Source organism: Pollicipes pollicipes, unplaced genomic scaffold (genome assembly GCF_011947565.3).
Source record: "Pollicipes pollicipes isolate AB1234 unplaced genomic scaffold, Ppol_2.1 Scaffold_7261;HRSCAF=8764_pilon_pilon_pilon, whole genome shotgun sequence".
NCBI classification, from domain to species: Eukaryota; Metazoa; Arthropoda; class Thecostraca; order Pollicipedomorpha; family Pollicipedidae; genus Pollicipes; species Pollicipes pollicipes.
Genome location: NW_023597054.1, coordinates 13378485 through 13405167, shown reverse-complemented (window position 1 = coordinate 13405167; position 26683 = coordinate 13378485). Strand labels below are relative to the sequence as shown.

Here is a 26683-nt window from a genome sequence, read left to right as displayed (position 1 = left end):
GGCTGTCCTGTGTCAGCTAGCCGTGACTGAGTGGGCGTGGGCTGTCCTGTGTCAGCTAACCGTCACTGAGCGAGTGCGGGCTGTCCTGTGTCAGCTAACCGTCGATGAGCGGGCGCGGGCTGTCCCGTGTCCGCGAAGTGAACAATGCTACGAAAGTCCTGAAACTTGATCGTCACCTGCAGACGTCCAGCACACTGTCTGTGTTTCAGCTGAGTGTTTCTGCAACCTACTGTGGGCTGGTGCGGTTGTGGTGTGAGTGTGGTGGTCTTGCTTGTCTATATCCTTTGCAAAATGTCGGCATTTATACACGTGCGCATCAGCATGGAAAAATGACATGCGGGAGAGAAGCCCATGTTTCCGGCGCCCGCCCGCCCGCCCCCCCCCCCCCCCCCTATCGCCTGCGCTGTTGGAACTGCAAACATTTTTACTGGACGGCCTCTACTAAATAACCTCGTGCAGCGCATCATTAGGGCGCAGCTTGGTCGCGGGACTGGGTCGAAGTATTGACGTTATCGAACTTGATATGCATTGTTCTTAAATGATATGAACACTCGTAAATACAGACGGCGTTTAGAGGGTTCCACTAAGACTTGTTTATGTCATTTACCAGGATCCCTTTCGCATTAGGCGCTGTGCATCACTGTGCATCATTCTGTGCATCGTTTCAATAGGAGGAAGATGATAATTATCAGGCGTGCGCTATTCTAGCCTTTGTCTTTAAAACTCCCTTAAAACCAGGATGCCTCGAAACACGTGGTGACGTCATCGGTTTTGTAACCGACAATTCCATCTCCGATAGAGAATAAGACGCTCATGCACTACGGCAAACAATGTTTTAGCCTTGTGGGCGTTGCGTGTTGGTATGCTCGGAATGTTCGACGGCAAGGTTCAGCTCGAATTAAATGGCGTGGTTTCTTATCATTGGTAAGCATTTCAGGCCCCGGCTGATACTCAACCAACCGCAAATTCCAGTAGTCTGACACGCTGCCACCCACTCCATCTCGTCTGGCAACCAACCAGAATGCGGCAACGTAGTGACCGCAAAATGCCTTACGTCACTGTCACCACTTCAGTACAGCATAGGGGCGCGGAAATCGGACCAGATCAGGGGGTGTGCGAAGGGAAAGAAAGACTCCAGCTACCTGACGGTTAAACACTGGCCCTATCGGCGTTTTCTGGAAAGAAAGCACCAACGAATATTATGCCCACCCTAGCTTTGAAGAACTTCCATTGCCCCCGCTTCAACAGATCAGGTCTGCTTTTTAGCGCCATGCTCGCGGTCCGCGGCGGTACGGGGCCCGATCCGGCGGGTGCGTGCCGCACCGCTCCGTCTCCCCCGGCGTCTGGCACGAGGTGACGGCCGGGAGCGCCGCTGGGTGCCGTGATCCGGACAGCTTCCGATCGGACCGTCGCGCCGCGCCGTGGGCTCCCAGCGTCGGTGCAGGCGGCGCTGCCGGTATCGACGGCCGTCGCCGTCGGATCCGGCCGCCCCGGGCCAGCGTCACTGCGTCTGGCACGTTGCCAGGGCAGCGGCCGGCCGCGGAGACCGGCTCCGCGCGCGGAGCGAGCCGCCCTCGAGGTAGCCGCGGGTGCCGACGTAGCCCCCCCCGGCCGCGCCGGCGTCACGGAGCGCGCCACCCTCGAGATGGCCGTGGGTGCAGACGGAGCCGCCGCGCCGACGCCGCGGGGCGCGGAGCCCGAGTGCACACAGCGGGGTGTGCGGCAAGTGCACACTCACTGCGAGTCACGGGATCAAAGCACACGCAACAACAGGGCACTCAGGGTCAGGGCACACACACACACACACACACACACACACACACACACACACACACACACACACACACACACACACACACACACACACACACACACACACACACACACACACACACCTACTCACACACAGTGCAAGACGCAAAGTCAGAACACACATACATGGTGTTGGAGCCGAAGTCCGAGCAAACACATCGGTGGAAACAAGGTGGGGGCACACACTCGCTGCAGGGCACGACGTCTGCGACGTCGAGTCAGACGTCTGCGCAAGGCTGGCACGCGCCTCACCCAACGTTACTTAGGCTCACAGGCGGACCAGTTTCGGTACTGTTTGTGCCGTTGGGTCCTGTTGGGCCTGTCGGTATTATTATTATGATGGGACACTTGTCATGCATTGGTTGCACGTTGCAAGCCCATTAACCCGTAGATGGCCAATCTTGATTGGTGAAGCGGAAGTTAAATTGCACTTATGTGGTGAAAACTTCGTCAGTCTACTTACCCTTCCACTGCCGAACCAGGGTCTCCATGGTATAATCAGCACGCTGCGCAGCGCTGCACTGGGAAATGGAACGAGCCTGTGAAGAAATTAAGGTGTATCATTTGGACTTTGAAGCGCAAACATGCCCATCGCAGTCAAAACAGTGGAATGCTCATAGGCGACCCGTGTGCGTTTGGGTAATATTTTTAAAAGACCAGGCCATGTAGTCTACGTCACTTCCAAAATAGCTTCGCCTGGCAATACTGGCATGAAGTGACTCAAACGCTGTTGTCAACAGCGCTACCCTATCTATTTTTGTCGACGAAATCAGAACGGTTCAGTCTGAGAAAGGTGATGACCTGTTTCAAACCATGACATAGCGCAGGTGCTTGCGGGAATGTGCCAGCGGCTAATAACGAACTTTATTTACGGCACGCCACCGCACATGGTGGATGCAGGCAGGGAAGGGACCATCGCTAACAAGTAGATAACCCCATTTCAGATTCGTTACATTCCTGTTATTTATTGCTTTGTTATCTGGGAAACCGATGTTTTATGTGACACTTGTGGTATCTGACTCTGCCGCGGTTCGTCAAGGAACTGTCTGGGTAGGGACCGCACCTATCGCTGGGTGTCATCGAGCGCGTCTGGACGAGTTCCCGTTGCTTATGGCAGATTCGGAACCTGCAGGTACAGGACGAGGGGCGTCTCGCTCTTTGCAATGGCTATTTTGAAGGCTGGAACAAATGCTCTCGCGCGTAATCAGAGGTACATGACGTGCTCGGCGTTCTGCAGCCTCATCTCACAGTAATACAGTGAGCAGGGAGGAGGGTGGGGAGCCCTCAGAGTGATGGGTCCCCGCCCCACCAGCCAACTATACTGGGCTTAGTTCGCCCACTTTCCGGGCAATTCCGTCATGCATCGATTGCCGGCTGGTCCCTATTGAGTGGCCTTGGCTGGGCGGGCTGGACCGGCCCAGGCAGCCGCCGCCGCCGCCGCCGGAAAGGTCACTGCCCTCGGCAGGTGACGGAGGCCGGCAGCGGAGCTGGGAAGCCCTCCGAGCGCCGGCGTTCGGAGAGGCCGCCGCGCCGCCGCCGCGGAACCGGGCACAGACGCGGCGTCGGCCGGGATGCCTGGCCCCAGCCACGGATCGACCCGTCCCAGGCGCGCAAACACGGTGCCGGAATGCGGCCGGCGGCGGCGTTGCCACAACCGAGGCGGCCTTCGGACGGGAGGCGCCACACTGGCCCCCTGACCGGCCGCTGACCCGCCGGCGGCGCCGTCCGGTGGCCGGTCGGGGACGAGGCGTCGCCGCCGGCCGCCCGCCTACCCGCCCGCCGCATCGATTACCTATGGCATGCATGTGAACGCGGGAATGCGCGGCATGCGGCCCCAAGTCCCGGCGGCGCCTCAGGGGGGGGAGGGGGGGGGGGAGGCTAGAGAATGAGGGAGGAAAAGGGACGGGCGGGGTGGCGAAGAACTGGTATGGTGTCGGGCTAGATCTGGGGTCCTCGCTTTTACTGGGAGTCGGTGTGAAGATGGTGCCGATACCGGTCGCTTAAGCTGATCCAGTTTAAGACAGCCCGGACTAAAGGGTCCCCAGTGTATGAAGCTCGAAGAGTGTGGAAGTTGGTTCCCAGAATGCGTAAGCCGGATAGAGCGAAAGTTAGCTTCCATTGCGCGTAGGTTGGAGAGTGCGAAAGTTAGTTCCCATTGCGCGTAAATCAAGGAGTACGGAAGTCAGCTCCCGAGTGCGTAGGTGGGAAAGTACGGAAGTTAGTTCCCACTACACGTAGGTCGGATAGTTTGGAAGTTAGTTTTCATTGCACGTAAGTCGGAATTCGCGGAATGTAGTTCCCGGTGTGTCTAGGTGGGATAGTGTGAACGTTAACTTCCAGTGTGGCTAAGTCGGAAAGTGCGGAAGTTGATTCCCAGTGTATGTGGATCGGATGCTGCGGAAGATATTTCCCAGTGCGCGTACGTCGGATAGTGCGGGATATATTTCCCAGTGCACGTACGTCGGATAGTGCGGAAGGTATTTCCCAGTATGCGTACGTCGGACAGTGCGGAAGGCATTTCCCAGCGCGCGTACGTCGGAAAGTGCGGAAGGTAGCGCGCGAGTCGTGTGGTGTTCTCAAACTGAAGTGAATGTTCACATGCCATTTGACGCGACATGGACGCATCCTGTGCAATTTCAGAACCGCACTCTACCTGCCAACCAGCTTTGCACCTCTAAAATACCCTTCTGACCCTGCTATCTGCTTGGCGGCCGAGATGCGGCAGACACCCGGCTGAAGGCGGTGGTCTGTGCAGCGTCTCACACTCCAAAAGTGATTGTGGGCTCCAGGATAGCTTGGGATTTTTACAGCCTTGTTTCCCTGCATCAGTGTTGGCGTAACGTCACAAACTCTTGTTATTGGGTCCCGAGGACCACCGAAGTGTAAACAGTGACACCCTGTGCAGCGAACGTTCTTGACGACTTGCGGTCGGTGGTAGGAGCGACCTCAAAGCGCCTCCTGACTGTGCTGGCCAGCTCGCACCCGCCGCGCTCTCAAACTTGTGCGGCCACTCCCGAACAGGACGGAACAGTTAATTGACACGTTGGCGGTAGTAGTTAGGGTGTAACGTTCCATCCACCGAATTATTATATCCGGAATTATTCATATCCGGGCCCTTCCGCGTCGATGCAGCTGGAAAGCTGGCGTTGCGCCGGCCCAAATTTCGTGTAGGAACTGTTCTGAATTTTTACCTATGCATCGGTTGCTCTTGATGTTGGAAGGCACATGTCTGTGTCTGATTGGAGCTGTTTGGCGCACAGTGCGGACGTGACAGTTTTAATCCAGCTTCGGAGGCCGGTTCTGCGCATGGGCCACCGCTGCTTGTCATTTACTAAAAATGGCTAATCACCACGGTAATCACCGCCTGCTGTTCAGGGCGGAGGAACACGTCCATGACCGAGTTCAGGCAGCTTTTGTCGGAGCTGACCACTGTCTGCTTGGCTAGGTAACACGGAAGCCCTTCGGTCTCCACGGAGCTTGGGTCTGACTCAACCGACGCCAAGCCCGGAGCTTTAGCCGTAACAAGCTTGGTCTGAAACGGCCGCGGTCAACCCAGCGAGGAGCGTCCCTGCCCAGCTGGCTACCGGCAGTGTCGATACCATGTCATCCCCCGACTCACTCAGCATTTAACAACCCAGCGAGGAGCGTCCCCGCCCAGCCGGCTACCTGCAGTGTCGATACCATGCCATCCCCCGATTCACTCAGTATTTAACAAGCCATTTTCTTATCCGTCTTCCCAACCTCCAGATCGTCGTGGTGTTTTTGCTGAACGCACACAGCCATTTTACGAGATGGTGACCTTGACGACCTCTTACTGAGAAGGGGTGTCACATGCGCCCCAACATGGGCACACATTGGCTTGGGTCATACTCGGTACCGCTACGTACCTATATGATGGTGCAATCGCTATTTATCGCCGTCTCGTTACATAGATGATGTATAAACGTAAATAAATAAATATATATATATATATATATATATATATATCAGTAGTCCAAGTTATTTGCGAAACCGAACAGACTCTTATAACGTTTTTTTTGTTGCAATGGCCAAGTTCACAAGGTTTGTTTTTGGTTTGTTCGTTCGTTTGTTCGTGTTTGGTCGATTGGCATCCCTCAGCGAAAACCAAAGATGCGGGCCGTATTCAGCGCTACACGACATGGATTATCTCATATTTTACATAAAAACCAACCTCAAAGCGAAGCGAGCGTTGTTTGCGCAATGCAGCGATTTCGACAAACAACCCTCAAATCATTGACCAATGTGTCGTTGGCATGGGTCACAATGTGTCCTCGTTGAATGTGCAGACATAGAAATACAACCTCAACTGTATATACATATATATATATATATATATATATATATATATATATATATATATACATATATCATCTTCTACAGTTCAGCTGCAGTTTCTTCTGCTCACAACCTGTATTAACGTAACATCAGCCTCTGAATCACCTAACCCGCCTGAATCCACCGAGGCAAGTATGATGCCACTCAGGCTCCATGTTCAGAGTCCACCACACAGACGACAGCCACCTCGTCCGGCTCCCAGGTCACCATCACCTAGTGGGAGTCGCACGACCCTGACGTGACCTATTATTCTGGACCCTCGGCCGACCCCTCTTCCGACCACGTGATCTCCGCTCACCAGCTGATCGCGACGTGAGGAGGGCATCAACCATACGGGCGATACCGACTGATCGTGGCAGCCTCCAAGCAGGCCCGACGCGAGTCACAACACCACAATACACATGTGTACCTGGCCAATATACGGTCGAATCGAGAGAAAACAAGTTTGTGATTTAGTGGAATGGATAGAGGCCTTTAAGGACAGCCCTATATGTTCATTCGTTATAGTCGAGCTTCTTGTAGCGAAAAATGAGCCATTATGCCTTTCAAATAAACATGCGTGACACCCAGCCAAGTATGGGCTGCGCCTTGTGTTGCCATTTGAACACGCGTGGGGCGCGTCGCAATGCAAGTTTCCCGTCCGTCAGAGCACATGACCGGCGCTTGGGGGTGCCCTTTACGCGTCCGTAGGAAGGGGGGGGGGGGGGGGTTCCGCTGCAGGGGCTTATCCAAGGATCATGGATTGGGGGACGCAGAGGCGATGCAAGCGAAGAAGTTTTTAAGCTCGGCTTCGGCACATCCACGCTGTCCTTAAATCGTAGCTCTCCTTGGTTACATGGCGAAGTTACCCTTAACGGGCGTGTTCGCTATCCTCGAAAGACTGTTGGTCTCGGCGTGTGGGGGAAGGGGAGAGGGAGGGAGAGGGGAGGGGAGGGGAGGGGAGGGGAGGGGAGGGGAGGGGGAGGGGAGGGGAGAGAGGGCCATTTGAGTTGAGTTTTAGTTTTCCTGTCGCTGAGCTCCCAAATCCGCCAGCATTGGGAGCTCAGCGACAGGAAAACTATGATAATGTCACGCTCAATATTTTTTTGGTGTTTTTAAAGTGAAAACTTCCAGTCGGCAACTCACTATATTATTCATATTATGTTATGTTTCGCCCGAGATCGTAAACGTGCTTATCTTGTGTGACAGCAACCTTGCTGCTATCCATGACATCTAAAAGTAATCTGATGACACAGCGGGTATTTCTTATCTTTCTTTTCACTGAAATCGCCACTATCGCAAGATTTGGCCGGTTGATACTGCTCTGCCAAAGCCAACTGCACGGAGCCGGGATCGGCGCGGAAGTCCGTGAATTGGCTCGAGTTCTGTCTGGTTTATTACCAACCTGATACCGAAGCGATCTTTGTTCGCGCGGTGTAGTGATTTCGACGACCAAAACTTTTTTCATCAGTGTGACCAATATGCCGTCGGTAAGAGTAACAATGTCGTCTCGAGCAATGCGTGGCCAAAGAAATGTAATCGTAAAGGTCATAAGTTGAGTCTTAGCTTATGCATCCTGCGGCGCAAGGGCAGCTGTGAAGGAAAACAAGAATTTCCAACCGGGCGTCTGAAAATAGAAGATACATCTCTCCCAGAGGCAGGAACATCGAAGGCCTGCCAGCTGGTGTCTGGCATGGAGAAGGCACCGCTTGCGGTTCCCATGCATGCATTCCAGAACGAATTCAGAGAATAGCGTCACTTGGAGCTCCTGAAGCTTTCGCTGGCAGGGAAAGCACCGTCACCCGCACCGGCAGCGCACGAGCGGAGCGAGGCGGCGCGGAGCGCCAGGCGGACCTCCAGCTCTGACCAGGAGCGCAGCCAGCTGGCTGAGGCCGACCAAACCAGCGGCGGGACCGGACCACCAGTCGGACGAGACCTGCGCCGGAAGAACGGCCTCTGTCGAGATGAGAGCAGCGCCAGCAGCCAGCCGGCCGGCAGAAGTGGCGCGTCGTGGCCGGCGCATCGATCGCCTCCTGACGTCAGTGGTCGGTGGCTGCATTCCTGCCGGCGGCCGCGGGTGGCGCCGACCGCACTCCACCCTGGGGCTCGCCGGCCGCCGCACCGTCGCCACAGGTCACGCCAGGTCACGGCGCCGCTCGAGCTGTGCCGCCGCCGCCGCCCAGTGGTCCCGTCCGCCTCCCGTGTGCACGCGTGAATGCTGCGCACCAGCCGCGCACTTGAGCACAGTAGCACGCGCTCTGTATGCATGCGCGCACAGGCTTGTTGGCGTGCTACATGCACTCGTGGGGGAAATGAGCTGTCCACTGTACATGTGCCTGCAGCGTGAAGGGCTAAGGCTTGACACTTGAGAGGTTTTGTTGATTGTTGTTCCTTGAGGCGTCTTGTGTCGCACTTCGAGTGCAACAGAGCTGGAAGAATATTTCCCATAATGGACGCGGCGACATGAGGTAAATAATATAATTTGTCACGTGTGGCCCATAATGAAATATTTTGTTAAATCTTTGCCGGTTGCTTGTTACAAGATAACAGATAAGCACATCATGGCTCGTGAACAACGACTGAGCTTTCGCAATGTTTTTGCTGTGCTCTCCCTGGGCGAGATTAAAGTGTCGGGGGCTCTGGACTTGGTACTTTAAGTTGAACCGTAACGTGTTCTAATATCACATTGAGTCAAATCGTCTTGAATTTGATTCCCTAAAAAGGATGCCATTTTTTTCGTTAGAGAATCGCTTCCTTTATTGATTTCAATATCCTTTAACTCTGTCAAATCTCGGGTCCTGGTATGTTTTGAGGTAGCGCCTATGCATTCGCAAGGCATACGTTGTATCGCCGTCAAGCTTCAGGTCGCCTTCAGGCATGTTTGTTTCGGTTCAGCTGCACCTCCCATCACATTCAGCGACATGCGAATTTCAATGGCTCATGATATCACAATAGAGTTATTTTACTTTGGCTAACTTTTTTTAAGAGTCGACAATAACCGAACGTAACTTGCCCCTACAGTGGCTGTTGCCATAATCATGTGCATCCAAAACGAGCGCGCTAATGCCCGCTCCACATCACCAAGGTCCGGCCACGCGCTGCTAATTAGCCGGCAGGTCTCACCTCCATTGAGGAGGCACTTGTTTTCCGCCACACACTTGGCATGCGCGCGGGCGTTCCGTATTGCTTCTGTCATTGTCGGTCGTGCTCGCCCCTCGCATCAATAGTGCATTGAGATCAGGCTTGACTGCACACATGGCTCGGGCCACTTGCGTGTCGTTACCGGGCGTTCATCATTGATTGCGCCGTGTCGTTACCGGGCGTTCATCGTTGATTGCGCCGTGCGAGGGCATTTGACCAGCCGGAAAACAGCCCCACTGACCTAGCCCTCGGTGGCTGAGTGTTTAGCTAGAGGGCCAATACAGAGGTCACTAGACACAGCACGGAGGCTTGGCTCGGTACAGGAATGTTGCTGGATACAGGCACTAGTGATGATGGGAGTGATGGAGGCGGCTAAATATATCAACTCGCCAAAACGTTAACACAGATTGGCGTAGAAGAGCAAAAAGCTGCCCCATGAAGCCACCGTTCATTGCATTATACCTATATCGAGCATGTCATTCACGTCACGAATTAGCTGTGACCGAGGCTCTGTCCTATAAAGAGAATCATGCCCGGAATATTTAAGGATCCGTAGGCCTCGCGCCACATGCAACTCGCCGAAGCACTTGCTATGCATGCATTCATCATGCATGAACATCTGCACATTCGATTTGTCAATTTATGTACTTCCACGGCCCCTAGGGAGTCTGCTTTTCCACAGTGCTGTTCCCCATCGTCATAAAGCAACAGGCGCAACGTAGCGTGCCCACTGGGTTAGATCCCAAGATATCGGTGGCTAAGTGGCCCAGCGCCCGCACCCCGCACCGTGCACGCACCGCTGTCGAGCGGCGGGACCACGGGCGCTGACGGCGGCGCCGGGCCGCGGCCAGGTCTCCTCCAGATTCGTCGCCTCGGAGCCGCACAGACGCCCAATGTCGGAGCTGCACCCGGAGAGCGGCAGCCGGCCGGGCTCGGCCAGCGCTGCTCGGGATGGCGCCACCAACGGGGTACGCGCCGCGGCCGGCCCGCCGATGGTCCCGCTCGTGTCGGAGAGTTGCTTCGCCGGTTTCGGTCCAGACGCTCGTTATCGCGGCTCCGTAGTCGAGCGCCGGTGAATCGGGGTCTCTTTGTTCTAGATCGATGCGTCCGGTTCGACGCGCTCCGTCGACTCGGCCGACGGCGCAGGACGGGCGGCAGGGCTGCCGCTTGGCGGCTTCCAGGTGCCGCCGCTGCCGACGGCTGATTCGCAGGGCTCGCTGGATGCCGAGCGGCTGGTCGGCAAGGTGTTCAGCTCGGTGCAGCAGCAGCTGCTGACGTGTGACGTCGCCGTCGGCGACGACGCGCCGGCCGACCCGCTGGCGCTGGCGGAGGCCAGCGCTGGCACCGTCGACACGGTGTCGGGCGCTGTCGGCGCCACGGCGCTCCACGACGACGGCGACAGCGGGGCGCGCGGACACGCCTCCGACGATGACGACGTGGTGGTGTCGCCGGCACCGGCGCCGCGGCCCGACAGCGCGACGGCCGCCGAGATCGCCGACGAGTCGCGGCCCGAGTCGGTGCTGTCGGCCAAGTCGTCGCGGCCGCCGTCGGTCAAGTCGAGCGTGTCGTCGCGACCGCCGTCGGCGCGCTCGGCGGTGGCCGCCTCACCGACGCCGTCGTCGGCGCGCGGCTCGCGCGCCTCGTCGGCCCGGGCCGGCTCGGCGGCGGGGCCGGACGGCGCGGTCGAGTCGCACCGCTCGGTCAGCCCGGAGGTGCCCGAAGACCACTCGTCTCCGGAGGATGCTGATAAGGACAGCGACGCGGCCTCGGTCGCGGCGGCGTCCCCATCGAGGCCCGAGGAGGCGGCGGCGTCTTCGCGACCGTCCACGGCGGCCAGTGGTCGCAAGGCCTCCGAGGCAGGCTCCGAGCACAGGCCAGACTCGTCGGCGTCGGTGGCGGAGACGGGGCGGCCAGCCTGCGGCCGCCTCCGCCGCCGGCAGCGCAGCGCCCTCGCCGTCACCGGACCCGGCCGCCCGCGTCTCTCCGGCGCTCTCGTCCTCGCCCAACAAGGCGGCGTCCCCCGCGCCCAGCAGGGGCTCGTCCGTTGCCGCTCGCGACCGAACACCCTCTCCCGACTCGGCCAAGGGTCCCTCGCCATCGCCGTCCCCCGCTCCCACTAAGGAGGCGCCGTCCCGCGCGTCCTCCGCACAGTCCGCCGCGAAGCCGTCACCGTCGCCATCCCCGGCGCCGAACGGCAGCCGAACCCCGACGCCTGCTTCGGGCCGGCCGGTGTCGCCGTCGCCGTCGCCTCGTCCGACGAAGGAGAAGAGCCGCACGCCGACGCCGGCGTCTGACAACGAACGCGCTTCCTCGGCCGCTCAGGCGAAGGAGGCATCCCGCACTCCGACGCCCGCCGCAGCGAAGGAGAGCTCGCGCTTGCCGTCGCCGGCTCCCGCGACGGAAGCGGCTCGCACGCCGACGCCGGCGTCGGCCAAGGCTCCCTCGCCGGCGCTCTCGTCGACTCCAGCCGGGGGAAACGAGCCATCGGGCGTCTCCAGACGCCAGCCAAGAGGTGCCCGCCCCGACCACCGACACCACAGACCCATCGCCTGCGCCGTCCCCCTCTGGAGTTTCCGAACCGGCTCCGGAATCGGCCGAGACTGCAGCCTCAAACACCGCGGCCGAGGCTGCTGAGGCGGGCGCGGAGGCCGTCGATGAAGCGGAAGAAACGGGAGCTACGGCAACTGACGAAACAGCAGAAGCCGGGGCTGAAACCACTGCTGAAACAGCAGCAACGGGACCTGAGGCAGCTGAAGAAACACAAACGGGCACGGAAGCGGAGCCGGAGTCGGAGTCTAAGCCGAAGCCGGAGCCGGAGCGGGAGCCGGAGCCAGAGCCGGAGCTGGAGCCGGAGCCGGCACCGGCACCGGAGCAAGAGCCAGAGCCAGAGCCTGAGCCGGCGCCGGGGTCGGAACAAGGGCCGGAGCCGGAGCCGGAGTCAGAACCGGGGCAGGTCGAGACGGGCGCGTCTGAGGCAGCGCTGGCGGCGGCGCCGATCGCGGTAGCCGCAGCGACGGCGGCGGCGGCGGCGGCGGCGGCGGCGGCTACCGGATCCGACCCCTCGCCAGCAGAGGAGCCGGCGGCGCAAGGTACCACCGCGCCCGCCGAAGAGCGCACGGGCAGATCGGCGGACCGGAGGAAAGCCTCGCCCAGGAAGCGGCCCGCCGCCGGCGCCGGCGGCGGACCCGTCATACGTATGACACGCGCCCAGGCCCTGCTGCTGGAGAAGAAGAAGCAAGAGGAGGCAGACTTCAAGAAAAAGGAGATACGGGGCCGGTCGCTCTCGCGGAAACGAAGAGGTGGGGGAGTTCTGGGGAAATATTGTTGAACATGAACAGCTTAAGTTTTACCCGGCCCATGCTTTCGAAAAGCCGTACAATCGTCCCCGAATAGGCAATGCTTAATCTATCGCGAAACAGAATGTTTCCTCAATAACTTAATTTATGCCTCCGTGGGTAACACAAGCGCAGGATGTTTGGTGATAATGGTTTTAAGCTCCATGAAGGCTACAATTAGCCTAGCCGGTGCGAGATTTGCGACGTCTACGACTTTGTACAATTACGCAGGTTGAACTGCGACATATTTTATCGAAGCTGTTCATGAAAGATCAAGGTTAGGCTGGATCTTTCTTCACATATGTCTTTTGCGCGCGCCGGTCTTCCTCCTATTTTTACCAGCAACCAATACGACCGCGTTTCTATGGCATCACACGTTACACGTTCGGGTACCCTCCCAGATAGCCATAAAAATAATGATGCGAATTAAGTTTCTCCTTAGATGCCCGCGAGCACTTAAGCACATAGCTGCGTGAAGTTGCGGGACCAAGTGAATTGTGTCAGTTGTTGGACGACATGGCTACAGTAAGTAGGTGTCGGTATTTCACGTTGGTTCCGGTATTTAAAAAAAACAACTTTAAAATGATTAACATTGCGTCGTCTTTTCTGAGGGCCCGCTAGATGATGATTTACGACATTCGTGAAGGATTACTCTTCACATCAATGAAGAGGGCTCACGGTCTGCTGATAAGACAGAGGGAAACGTCTGCTGATTTTCCTGTTCATATTAGAGTTATCTGTTACTCTATACGAGAAAACAGCCAACAAACATCAAGATGACCGATGTTGCTCTGCCAACCGTTGTAACTCCGAGTCTGAGTTAACACAGCACTGCTGCTCGTTTTCTTCGTGGCTGTGGCCATTCATTTTTGGATGCTGGGCTGCCTTCCGAGACCTAACGAAGGAGGAAAAACACACTTTGTTGCATTTTTGTTCGGTATATCGGCACAATACTGATAAACATAGCTACGATAATGCTAAAATGAACTAAAACTAACTAAAACATGAGGGTACCCGAATAAGGAAGCATGGGACGCCAAATTTAGCGAGCTAAATGGACTGCTTTATATATATATATATACATATATATATATATATATATATATATATATATATATATATATATACATGCATATATATATGTATGTATATAAATATATATATATAACAGACAGCTGCACATTTTATATTCTTTAGCACGATAAGTTCGCAAGTACTTGTGCAAATACAGGTGTTTGACCTAATGACATGCGAGTATATATATGTATATATATATATATATATATATATATATATATATAAATATATATATATAAATATATATATATATATATATATATATATATATATATATATATATATATATATATATATATGCATGCTTTTTTATCGCCGTTTCATCCTGTTTTATGTGACACATGTAGTGCAGGCAGTGAGGAAATAACCGCCTTTGGATCGTGTGCCTTGTTAAATGGACACGAGTGGAAATTTCTGAACATCAAATGCAGCTCGTTATGGGTGCATTCGTACATTTATTTCGCACACGATTCAAGCTGTAATTTCATGTTGCTTGGTTACTATCGGTTTCCTTGATTAAGCCGCAACAATTTCAGGATTATGCAGATCGCTTCTCGGAAGCTGGAGGTTTCGTCAGTGATGCCGCATTGGAAACGAGTCATTGAAGCTTTGTAGGCAGGGCTGCTCAGCAGTTTTCGGTTTTCACACCGCACTGGTTGTTCGGAAACCTCAGTGCTTATCTCTGCGATAAAAATCTATCTGAATCTGACCGTTTTGCTCTGGTTTCAGACGCTGATCGGGACTCGGGTGTGGACGAAGGAAAGGTAAGTGAGCTGCTTACGTACATATGATGCGGCGACGCTTTGCCTTTTCTTGCTGCTCTCACCTTTTGCTTTTATGAACGCTTTAACTACAGATTCCGGGTTATTCGTATTCCGGGGACGTTGAAAGGAAAGTGAAAGAGCGCACCCTATCTCGAATTTCAGCTACTTTATGATGGTCATGTTTGAGAATGCAAGGGACTTGAATGTGTTTCCCTTCTGATATTGAAATGCGGTCTTGTGCATTTATGTGAGCTGCACAGAAGTCATAGGATCACAGGAACTGCGTCATTGCTCATTAAATTCACTAAATTAGTAATTATTAGCGTGTAGAAGGAAAAATAATCGATATAAAACATTATTAGACACTTCAGACCAGATATCTTGACTTCATCATTGTGCCAAGAGCTATGTGTCACACATATCCGACCACCTAACGCTCTACAGTAAATCTGATATGTAAAATATAACAATTGTTTTATCACACGTTAAATGTTCTACGTGAGATACCTGTGTTGGTGTCTTATAGACGGACAGCATTAGGTCAGCTAACTCTACTTAAGATACCACCGTGTGTAGAAAGCACGTGATGGCATCACTGCACACGTGGTGGCATCACTGCACACGTGGTGGTATCACTGCACACGTGGTGGTATCACTACACACGTGGTGGTATCACTGCACACGTGGTGGCATCACTACACACGTGGTGGCATCACTGCACACGTGGTGGTATCACTGCACACGTGGTGGTATCACTACACACGTGGTGGCATCACTGCACACGTGGTGGCATCACTGCACACGTGGTGGCATCACTACACACGTGGTGGCATCACTGCACACGTGGTGGTATCACTGCACAATATGAAATGTTATTCCGTGCTGATGAAGCTCCCCCCGAAAAATAATATTCATTGAACTTTTACCACCTTGATCTACCTGTTTCTGGCACTAACGATTTTTGTTTTGAAGAACAGGTATAGAACCTTTAACTTATTACTCACTGACCCAATCACCCAAAAATCAGCATGCTTTTAAATGCGCAGAAATAGACGCAACACGACCATGGTGGTCGACGCGCCCTTTAACCCCAATCAGCAATACAAACATGTGTAGAAGACTTTGACATCTCATAATACATATTTTTGTGACATCATTTTTGCGGGTGTTTTGCTCTCATTGGAAACATGGTGTTAACAGACAGCTGCACATTTTATATTCTTTAGCACGATAAGTTAGAAAGTACTTGTGCAAATACAGGTGTTTGACCTAATGACATGCGAGTGTGTACATTTAATACCATTTTGGCGCGATCCAAATGGTTTGTTAAGTAGCTTTTCAACATTACTTAATAAATACAATTGCGATGCTGTCTTTCGGAGCACTTGGCAGCTCTGAAGGCCTCCTAGTATAATGCTTATGACGGCACTGGCAATATGTTAATCGTTTTGATCAGGATGCAAACATTTCAGATGACATGACGGGAAGGAGCAAAACGTGAACCAAAATACTGTTGTGTTTGCATTACTGGAAACTTGGATTTTGCTTTAGATATTTTCTTGACCTGTTACCCAGCTTATTAACATATTATTTGGCCCAATGCATGTACCTTGCATCTATTGTGGCAGATAATACACTCATAAAACGCAGGCTTGCGAAGCCTTTCAACCAAGCTCCATTAATCTGACTGATTGGCGCACCAGCAGCTATACTGCATACCCAAGGATAGCTTTTCACTTCAAAATACGAGCACATGAGTCTGAAACGTGCGTAATTGTACGTTCAAATGCCAAGGGCGTAGATTCATTTCATGTATAATCCGATTTCCAAAGATTGCTGGTTGTTTGCTACATTCTTCTGGTTTTACAGGATGTCGACCAATCAGTTTCCCCTCAGAAGAGCCGCTCTCCGACCAAACGCGTCCAGCCGGCCACATCTCAAGAGAAGCAAAAAAGTAAGTGACTCATTTAGTGGCATTTGTACGGTGACGATAAATATATATATATATATATATATATATATATATATACATATTAAATCGCTATATCGACTAGGCCACTTTAAACACAAACATGCTGTGCACCCGCCAGCTCACGGATCCCGACTCTCTCCAGGTCGTACGGTCCTCCACTCATCGGGCCACAAGGCCCCGACTCTCTCCAGGTCGTGTGGTCCCCCACTCAACGGGCCATAAGGTCATGACCCTCTCCAGATCGTGTGGTCACCCACTCACCGGACCATAAGGTCACGACTCACTCCAGGTCGTGTGGTCACCCACTCGCCGGGCCATAAGGTACCGACTCACTCCAGGTCGTGTGGTCACCCACTCACCGGGCCATAAGGTACCGACTTTCTCCAGGTCGTGTGGTTCCCTACTCGCAGGGCCGTGAGGTCCCGACTCTCTCCAGGTCGTGTGGTCCCCACTCAACAGGCCATAACGTCCCGATACCCACCAAACCGTAGGATCCGTTGTGTAAAAATCGTCATGGTGATAATCGTGTAGATCAAATACGATTACATTAATCGCATTTGAAATACGGTTGCACATTATATGCCCGTTACGCCATAAACAAGTTTGAACCGCTATACAATGCTCATACGGCAAGCGTGCTGGATTTTCAGTAATGCGTTCTGGGCTACAAACAAGCTATTTGTGACAATAATGATGTGAGATGCATGGCTATGAGCAATATTTACTACTATCTTGGGAGCACAAAGGCTGTTTTGCTCGAAAAATGAAAACAATTAGCAATGATATATTTCAAGACAGTGGCCCAACCATGTCATATTGTAAGTTCTCATCCGACAATAATCGGCCTACAATGCAAAGGAAACTGTAGGTTAAAGGAAGGTATGAGGCAATCGTGGTGCCATTCCATGAAAGCACTCAGTTGAATATTTCCATAATCGATCTTAATGATTGTTTACGCTCTTCGTTTAACCAATAGCTCCTAGTACATTGATGGCTGGCATATTTTGACCTACATGCTCGCAGTACCAAAGACCATGAGCTAGATAAGCTGCGAAAATAGTAAAGCAGCACATACAAGAAATTATCCATTTAATCTAACTGGCGTCAGCACTCATTCAACAAACGATCAAATCACAGTTTGATGCCCACATTATAGGCAAGCGACGTATCGCGATACATTTATGATGCGAATGCATCGTTGATATATTAACTGCAAATCGCCGTCAGCAAAGTAAGTACTTACATAGGTACCTCACAAATATAGCAGAGTAACGGTTATCAAAGTAGTCAGTATATCAAGACAGATCATCAGATCTGTCTCAGTCAAATGACAGCGCTCAATCAAAATGCACACGTGAGCGGCTTTGTTTTCAATGTTTTTAGTTTAGTACGCGGACTTATGTGACGCACGAGGCCAAATCATTATCAATATGCTGTGGTTTATTTTTGGGCCTTCTTTTTGGCGTACAAATTATCCATTATCTATCGGATAAATTGTTTATCTGTAAAGGAAACGGATGGCTCTTTCGCCATCCAGCCATACTCCCCAAGCAGCACCAGAGGTGGTAAATCGGGTCTCTTCGAATGACCTTCAGAAGAACGTTCAGAACGAAAGTTCGAAGTCTAGCTCAGGTCAGGCACTTTACTCCATTCCAAGAACCAATCTGGAAAGGCCGGCATCTGCTGGCAGCAATGTGCCGCTACCTGGAACTTACTACCTAAAAGCGAACGATGCGCGTGGCAAACATATGATACAGTATGTGTACGCGAACTTGAGAGACCCAAACGACTTATCACTACCGTTGCATGTTAGGGAGAAATACAAAGAGATAGAAAAGGAGAGGTCGCGAGGATTTCAACCGCCGGGTGGTTGTCGTGGAGTAAGTCCTAACAGGCAACATTCTGGAGGATCTCAAAACAATTCAGCGATCAAGCCAACCAGACCAGCGAGTGCCAACTGTGAGAGAAGGGTTGCTCATAGTCAGGGAACTGCGCTGCATGCACAGTACCATCTGAAGCCGAATAAGCCTGATGCCGAAATTTCTAGGGGATTGACCACCGTGAAAGCCAACCAGAAAGCAAACACCACACAGATTCAGCAAACGCGAAGCAGCAATGCTGTCACATCGCCGAAGCGAGGATCCAGGTCTCGCAGTAAGACGGCATCTCCACGGCGTCGGAGGCCTTTCTCTATAGCGGCAGACAGCAGCGACACCGATCCCATAGAAAACCAGCGCAGTGTTGAATCGATTGCTCGCAGCCCACCACGTATGGCCCGCGGCAGGAATGTTCGCCGACAGCAGTATCTGGCTACGAAGTTCAAACTAGCCGCCAAAAACTCCAAGCACACGCAAACATTCGTTGCTGCTAGTGGTTTAAGCGTGGAGGAGTCATCGGGATCGGCAACCACTGTGATCTCCAGACACCACTCAACGACTCAGACGGACGCCTTGGGCAAGAAGGCTGCCGAAACTACCAGCAGTCAGCCGGACTGTCAGACGTCCACCAGTTCTGCGCCACACGCATCCGATCCGGTCTCCGAGGACCAACCCGCCGTCGATGCAGATAAACCTCCGATTTCCCCACAAAGCGCTGTCAAGCCAGAACAGAAGACAGCGGTACCAGTCCAGAAAACTCCGGAGAACATGGAGTGGAAGAAGGCCAAAGTGCGCCTCAGGTCGACCCCCGGAAGCCCGTCGCCGCCGCCGCCAGAGAGCCGGCATCGCGTGCGGTCGGCCGACCGTGTTCGGTCCATCCCCATTGAAAAGCCCTCGTGCCTGACTGGAGCTCGGGCCACCTCTGGGCAGAACGCGCTGACTACTCAGCACAGCTCTGCCGGGCGGTTAGGCTCTCCAGTGTCCGAGAAAAGGTTTGCTTCGTCTGCCACGCAAATTGACGAAAATCCTACCAAGAGTACCGGCGTTCAGGTCAAGATCAAAAAACGCTCCTCCTCGCACCATCACTCGCGGAATCAGAGACGGTCACCGTCCCAGAAAAGTATAAATTCCAAGATGTCTCTACCTGATGACACCAAACCGAAAGATGAAAAGAAGAGAACGAAGAAAAAGAAAAAGAAAGTGAGGAAAAGTCGAGAACCGTCCGTTCGCAGTCTCCGCAGCTTGCACAGCTATCCAAGTGATGTGTCCACGGGAATCTTGAAGCACGTGAAACTAATGCCTGCATCACCGGCTGCCTCCCGAAGCGGAAGCAGGAGAGCTGCGTCAGCTGCTGCCATGGTTAAGACCAAGAAGAAAAAGTCAAAAAAGAAAAAGAAGACAAAGCAGACTTCAAGTAAGATTGCCAGATTTTTAAGGCAGTTGAGTAGAGATAAGGAAGCCATCCAAGTCATCAATAAAATGGCGTCCGCACATAAGAAGAAGGCTTCTAAATGACTGTACACACATTCCGAAAAGCTGCCCCTGCTTAGTCCCTTAAGTATCACCCTCAGCAATTAATAAAATAATAGTTCGATGTACACGTCATAGATATGCAACGCTCCGCGATTAATTCGCAAGGCGTAATTGCATGCGCATTTTTTGCGCATGACCATAAACTGCCGGCAATAAAATCGTTGGCGTGAGTGTGTCGATTTCTCGGTATTCAGACAGGGTTGCGAACGGGTTAAGGAAAGCAAATATCTTGCCAGCACAATTTTTCACAAGAACGTCACCATAAGCTTTGCTGATCTTTCATCCGTTGCATTTCGTCACAACCTCGTTCCTTTGCTCATCCAGAAAAGTAAAGCTGTATGCACTACGCTGATGTTGTTTTGGCATTGAGCACTTTCAGAATGAACTCCTCTCTTAGCGTGCTCAGTTTAACCTGGCAAATATATGAAAGTTGTTTTGATGTGTTTTTACCCAGAAACCTCGAAAAAGGAGGCAACTGTTCAGCAAGCGATGGAAATTGTTGGCACCCGGTAGTGCATTCAAATGTTGCAAGTTTGATGTCTTGCGACCTCATACTTTTTATTTAAATGTTTGAATCGGTGAGGAGGACGAGCAATGGTGGCGCAAGTGCAACGCTCATGAGCTTTCAGTCGTATCTCTGGCAGTTGAAGGCGTCTCTGAAAAAGATCAAGTGCACTGTTAAGTGAAATTCAGTATCGAGCTCAGCTGTATGGGGTCAAATCCATTGCTATTGTGGAAAATCGTATTCTTTCTTCGCAGTTTATGCCGCGTCAACATATCAATATTTAAGTTTGGTCGATACGTTGACGTGCCAGTATGGAAATTGAACACGATGCCTCGTAGATAACGATTGTTTTGGTATTTTGTGAATCCGCTTTGGGAGTTATGCACGCAGATGAACTACCTGAAGCCTATGTCACGTGTTGGATTAGAAGAAAAGGTTATGAATTTCATGTTAATCCCAGAAATACCGAACAGCAACTCCCTGTCAATGTAGTAGGGCATGGAAATCCGTAATATTTTGGAACAATTTAAAATTCCTTGTCAATTGCTAATGTAAAACAATTTTATTGCACCTATCGTTGATTTGTTGGCCATGAAAAGCCCTCATATCCGTCCCGTTGTGTATCGAACTTTGTCCGGGACGATAGCTTACGGTCCACCACCCCGCGTTCCGGACCTGGGGACATCCAGCTATGACTATGCAGACAATTTGTGCAGCGTGAACAGAGAAAGTAAGCCAATGCTAGCTGAGTTTTCTGATGACATAATGGCCATGTATATGCTTTCGGCGCTTGATATCACAGATTGAATTGTCCGTGTGAGTCCGCATTGAAAAAATGTATAGGTTATTTCCCCAGGTATTTTCGTTTAACACCTTGAAATATTTGAGCGAATGGTATATGCGTAGGCATGGCCCCAGATCAAATACTGAAGTTAAATGGACTTACTTCATCTCCAATTTGTAGTTGATCACGAAGCTGAGGACTGGGGTCCTAGCTTAACGTTGAGCGCCGCAGCACACTCAAGCTGTATAGATAACTTGTGTCGCCCGTGGGACGTGTGTTACTGTACTTTCGGTACGTTTCAGAAGTACCCATGAACAAGGTGCAAGTGGGGACAGCTGCTTCGCCGAACATAAAGAACGTCAAATCTCGCATCGGGTCTCTGGCAAATTCAAGCTACAAACCCGGTGGAGGGAACATCAAAATCGAAAGCCACAAAATCGACGTGAGCAAGGCCTCGACAAAAATCCAGGCAAAGTCTAGCTACAAACCCGGCGGTGGCACCAAAAAGGTAAACATTGAAGAGGCAAACAATTATAATTGTAAATCAGATAGACCCATAAAGTCTAATTACAAAACCGGTAGCGGCACTACAAAGATAAAATTTAAGCGGTGAATGATTATAGCTGTGCATCGGATAGATGCAGATTCTCGGTCACCCAACATCATGTGAGAAAACTAGCCGCATAATAGTGATGATTTGATCTAAGTTTGGGTGCGTTTCATGATGAGGATCCTGTGTTCTGGTGATGCCAATATCAGTTCGCTTTATGGACTAGCTGCCATAGGTGTGAGGGACGAGGCTAAAAGGGGAGGGAGGGGGTGGGGACACGGAGCCCATGCCCTCCCCGCGTTAACGAATGGGGTTTATACTAAATGCTGAGAATTTCGCGGGAATTCAGCCCAAAGTCAGAGGAGATCGGAGACAACTTTACATTTTTCCTTTTCCGTAAGGGACGTCCGGGTACACGCATATAGGTGTGCTTCGGATTTATTAACAGTTTTAAAATAGTCCAGCTGCTTAGTGTGCCTCGGGTGGACAGTTGTTCGGTACGGCTGGACGTGCGCGCTGCAAAGGGCCTGGGACCCCGACGATCCCGCCACATGACCCTCCGAGCTTCCCACTTTATTATGTTCCCAGCGTGATAACCAGCAGCCACCCTTGCTCCGGACCCTCCCTTTCGCTTCCACCTCACTGGCAGTCAAGCACGCGTGTGACCAACGCACTGTACTTGCAGATCGAGTCAAGGAAGCTGGAGTGGAAGTCGGAGTCGAAGGTCGGCTCCATGGGCAACACGAACTACAAGCCGGGCGGCGGCAATGTCAAGGTCAGCAACCAGAAGCTGGAGTTCAAGGAGCGCGCTGCACCCAAGGTCGGCTCGCGGGACAACATGCAGCACAAACCGGGCGGCGGCGATGTCAAGGTATGCCCTGACGATGGCAGCGCCACCTGGCTGCCTCCGAGCTGCAGGCAGCGTCACTTGCTCAAACGGTGGCGGCTGGCAGTGCCACCTGGCCGTGCCGAGGTGGCGTCCACTGGGCACAGAGATCGCTAGGGGTCACGCTCGGACAGAGGGGTGCACCGGTATTGGCTGGAGAATGCCACGGAATGTCTGGGATGTTTTCACGCACGGCACTGGTGCACTGGTGTAAAGTGTTCTGAAGATTTGCCCGTTCTCATTCTACACCTGCCCCAACGTGTCACATTAAGTGTCTGTTTTACACTGATCAGCCGTAAAATCATAAGACATTCAAGCATGATGTGGTTGATGTGCCAACGTTCAACAAAACATGCTATGTATGCTGTGTGCATGAAGCTTGTACCACGTTGGAAGTTGTGACCGCTGAAAAGAACGCCTGCTCAGCTGATATATGTTCTCAGCGTCACCACCACGAGCTGTTTACCCACTTTGGTCGTCACGTTACCACCAGAATAGCGGGTATGGCATGTGCTTCGTTTGTGATGCGTTCAACGTCCAACGGTATCGCCACACAGAGACGGGCATTCGTTTTCTGCAGCACCTCACAACACGGCACGCGGTCATTTATTTGTGTGCTGCGTGCAGAACATGACGTCACGGTGTATGGTCATGCTATATTTGGATGTGTTTGGGCTGCGAGGAGCACCTCGCGAGAGAAGCATGCGGCGACTGCACCGGCTGCACTGCACTCATGCCCTGCGGGCCGCCGCCCTTTCAGGTTGAATCCATCAAAATTGACATGTCCGCGGTGGGCAGTAGGATTGGCTCGCTGGATAACGTGAAACACAAGCCGCAAGGTGGCGACAAGAAAATCTTCAACGACACTGAGTACATTCGCCAGATTAGCTCTGGCTCTGGCGAGGGCCGTAGCAGGCGCAAGTCTCAGGCCAGCTCGATAGATGACGCCACGGAACCGGTGAGGGGTTGAGCCCGGCTCTGACGGTGAGTATTCCTTTACAGGTGGATTTCGGCTTACTAACATAGCGCCTTACAAGCCTGCAGGCCCTGGTGAACAGCTGGCCGCTACTAACATCAGCACCTCAAGTCTCTGTCTGTAGTGTTTAGAGCCGTCGGTCCTTTTGGATTGTACATTCAAGGCACATCCATATGTTCAGGTGGTTGGAGGGAAAGCTAATAGCAATCTTGACTGAACGTGATTTCTGTACTCTTTTCTTTAGCTCCGCATGCTTGTACAGTCTTTGCTGCCCCCTTACCTGACTGACGAAGTATGCCATGTTCTCAGACGCGATGCCAATTACCGACAGCACGTGAGAATGCGACAGGACGTGGTCTTTATTTTTGGGGTGGCATACGCACCACGTATGCAAATTTGAGCCGTCATTCTTAGCTCATTTATAGAGGGTGCATGAAACCCGGTGTGGAACTGCAGCACAAACAGGGTTGTGTTGGCAGCCTTCAACAAATTCAACATGTGTGTGTGTGTGTGCGTAGGTGCTTTGGGACACGCGTCACACGTGACCGATGTCTTTATCGACGAACATTCATGCACACAGCGCAGATGAACAGCTCAGTTTCCGACCCGCAGCGCATAACTCCTCGTCAGAAAATGCGCAGCGCCGACACATGGAGAACCACTTCCTTCCATTCCTGTTTCTGAGGCACCTGCGCATCGACGCTGGTGGTGGGCGTCGTGGGTTGAGGGGGAGCGGGAGGGGGCCGCTCCTCGCCGGTTGCATTTATCCTAACGCCAAGCTAAAGTTGTGACCATATGATAGCCTACTCGAAAAAGGAGCACGGTGGCTGGATCTGAAGCTTCCTCGGTATCTTTCAAAGGCGTTGCTAACTTGTGCCCTCGCACCCGTTCCTGTAGGTGATCTGCATTGAGCCCCAAGTGCCCCGGTTTGAGAACGTCGAGTTTCTGGCCATGGCGTGCATGGCGAACGTGGTCCACTCCTCGCCCGCCTCCTACCTCGTGCTGCTCTTCAAAACGCTGCACTATCTGCGCTGGTTCCTGCCCATGGTGTACTAGGTGACCTGCCTGCCGCTAGCCAGTCCCAGCTGTGCCGCCTGTGCCAGCCGGCATATCTCGACCCGTGCGGCACACATACGTACTCCCGGTCAATGGACCTGCCAACACGCTCAGTGACGGTGATTTTCTGGCCATGATGGCAATTTCTGATGGAAAATAGCACGAGTAGTTTCTGTCGTATGCTTTTCATGTTCTTAGTATGTAAGCAAAATATCAATTGCACTGTTGTCACATTCGACTCAAAATTTTAAACCCACGCGCGCACATGATGTCGTGAAGAGGACATGGACGACAAAGCGCATGGGCGTTTTATATTTTGTGATATTTTAAAGCCCCGTTATTGCTATTGTTACCTGCCCATCACCGACGATTTGTTTCCACATCTATCTAATTTTCCTTACCTCACATTATGCAAGTAGAAAAATCAATATTCATCGCAGTCGACGGAGAGCTCGTCTTTACATCATGATTGGGATGACTGGCAAACTTGGTGCTGTCTTGGTTGTCGCCTGCTTATGGCTTCGAATGGTTGTATTATGATTGGTGCCCGATGACTGTTTCAGAGCACGGGTCCGTCTTCGCCAACAAAATCTCCCAACAAATCTCCAGCAAAGTCTCCGTCTTCACCCGCGCAGCCAGATAACCCGAAATCTCCCGAAGCTGATACCAAGCCACCGCAGCCTGAAGACTCGTCCCAATCTGCGGAGGCCACATCCCCGGCGGAGGAGGCCAAGTCCCCAGAATCCGACGCCAAGTCTCCGAACCCTGAGGCCAAGTCCCCAGAATCCGAGGCAAGTCCCCAGATTCCGGGGCCAAGTCCCCAGATGCGGAGGCCAAGTCGCCCGCTCTCGAGGCCTAGATGTGCTGCCGCGCGCGTTCCGTCAGTCCGCGGCTCCCCACGCACCGGCTACCGGCGCGGCTCGCTTGCACGCACCTGCCCGGCTTCGCTGCGCGGAGGAGGGGGAAGGGGGGGGGGACGTTCGGTCGACGTCCGGCGGGCACCTCCGGCCCCGGCGCCAGCCGAGCTCGCCGTCGTTCGCTGTGTTCGTGCGGTTCGCGTTGGTGTGCAGGTGTAGGCTGCGCTGGCTGGCTGACTCGCTCGCCGCGCTCGGGCGGCTCGCGAGGCGTCGCTCGCTCCCGTCGGCCTCCGATGGGTGGCTGGAGCGCCAGCGAGGTGGCGCCGAGTGTCGGGCCGGGCCGGCACGCCGGCTCGGGCTGTGACGTTCCCCGCCGGTCGCGGTCGGCCAGTGATACCGCCGCCGCCGGAGACTCGCGCTTCTGGTCTTGTTTTAGTCTTTAGATGTGGAGGCCGGTTGCCGCTGCCAGGCTGGAAATGAGAATGCGATGCGCGTATGGGTGGCTCTCGAAGGAACGGCTTGGAAGGATGGCGGCTGTTGCTGCATGCCGTTTATATTGGATACTTCTCTTAAGCTTTCCATTGAACACATGCTGCCGTTTAAATGCAGACTATATTGCATGCCGCGTAAAATTTTAGACTAATATTGTAGAAGGCCGCTATTCTGTTAAATGTTCCAGCACTGCGTAGTTTATTTTCGAATGTCTGTTTACGACGTTGCTCTGGAAACTCAGCAGTTTTTTGGAAGGCTAAATATGAACATATTTGCAGGCCGGATGGCTAGCTGCGGCTTTCAACGCCTCGGTGCTCGTTGTTCTGTTCACCTCTGGTGGTGTAGCACTTGAATAAAATGACACGTTATTGTGCACTGCATTTTACCCGCTGATGCGTCCGACGTTGACCATGGAAGACTTTTCGAAAGGAAGACCGAATCACACAATATTCGGTCTGCTAGGGCATTGATTATCAATGATCTAAAAGCGTCAGTCAAGATGTATGTTGATTCCAACGGACACGTCTGGCATCAGGAGCGTAGCTTTGCAAAATGAGTTGATGGGTGAGGGTGGGGGGGGGGGGTGGGGGGGGGGTGGGGGTAGCTGGGCGATGAAAAATGACGCAACCTACCCACAAAATGCGCCAAAAAGGTTCTTCCCCAAATTTGGCCCACTTTCTGTGTCAAGTTGGGGGAGTGGGGGGGGGGGGGGGGGGGGGGGGGGGGGGGGG

General features: G+C 52.8%; 1 protein-coding gene across 2 annotated transcripts in view; it reads left to right on the top strand.

Moving 5' to 3' along the window:
* LOC119112111 (microtubule-associated protein tau) overlaps positions 1 to 25302 on the top strand; it is a 31403-nt gene extending 6101 nt beyond the window's left edge. Inside the window, exons 2-8 of one of the 2 annotated variants that reach the window (XM_037236130.1) lie at positions 14430 to 14464; positions 16334 to 16418; positions 21438 to 21643; positions 22371 to 22556; positions 23332 to 23529; positions 24445 to 24603; positions 25167 to 25272. In XM_037236130.1, the coding sequence (XP_037092025.1) occupies positions 14430 to 14464; positions 16334 to 16418; positions 21438 to 21643; positions 22371 to 22556; positions 23332 to 23529; positions 24445 to 24603 (869 nt within the window). In that variant the 3' untranslated portion in view covers positions 25167 to 25272. Of the gene's footprint in view, positions 1 to 14429; positions 14465 to 16333; positions 16419 to 21437; positions 21644 to 22370; positions 22557 to 23331; positions 23556 to 24444; positions 24604 to 25166 lie in introns of both variants that reach the window. The other variant, XM_037236131.1, reaches the window with a different exon arrangement.
* The last annotated feature ends 1381 nt before the right edge of the window (positions 25303 to 26683 follow it).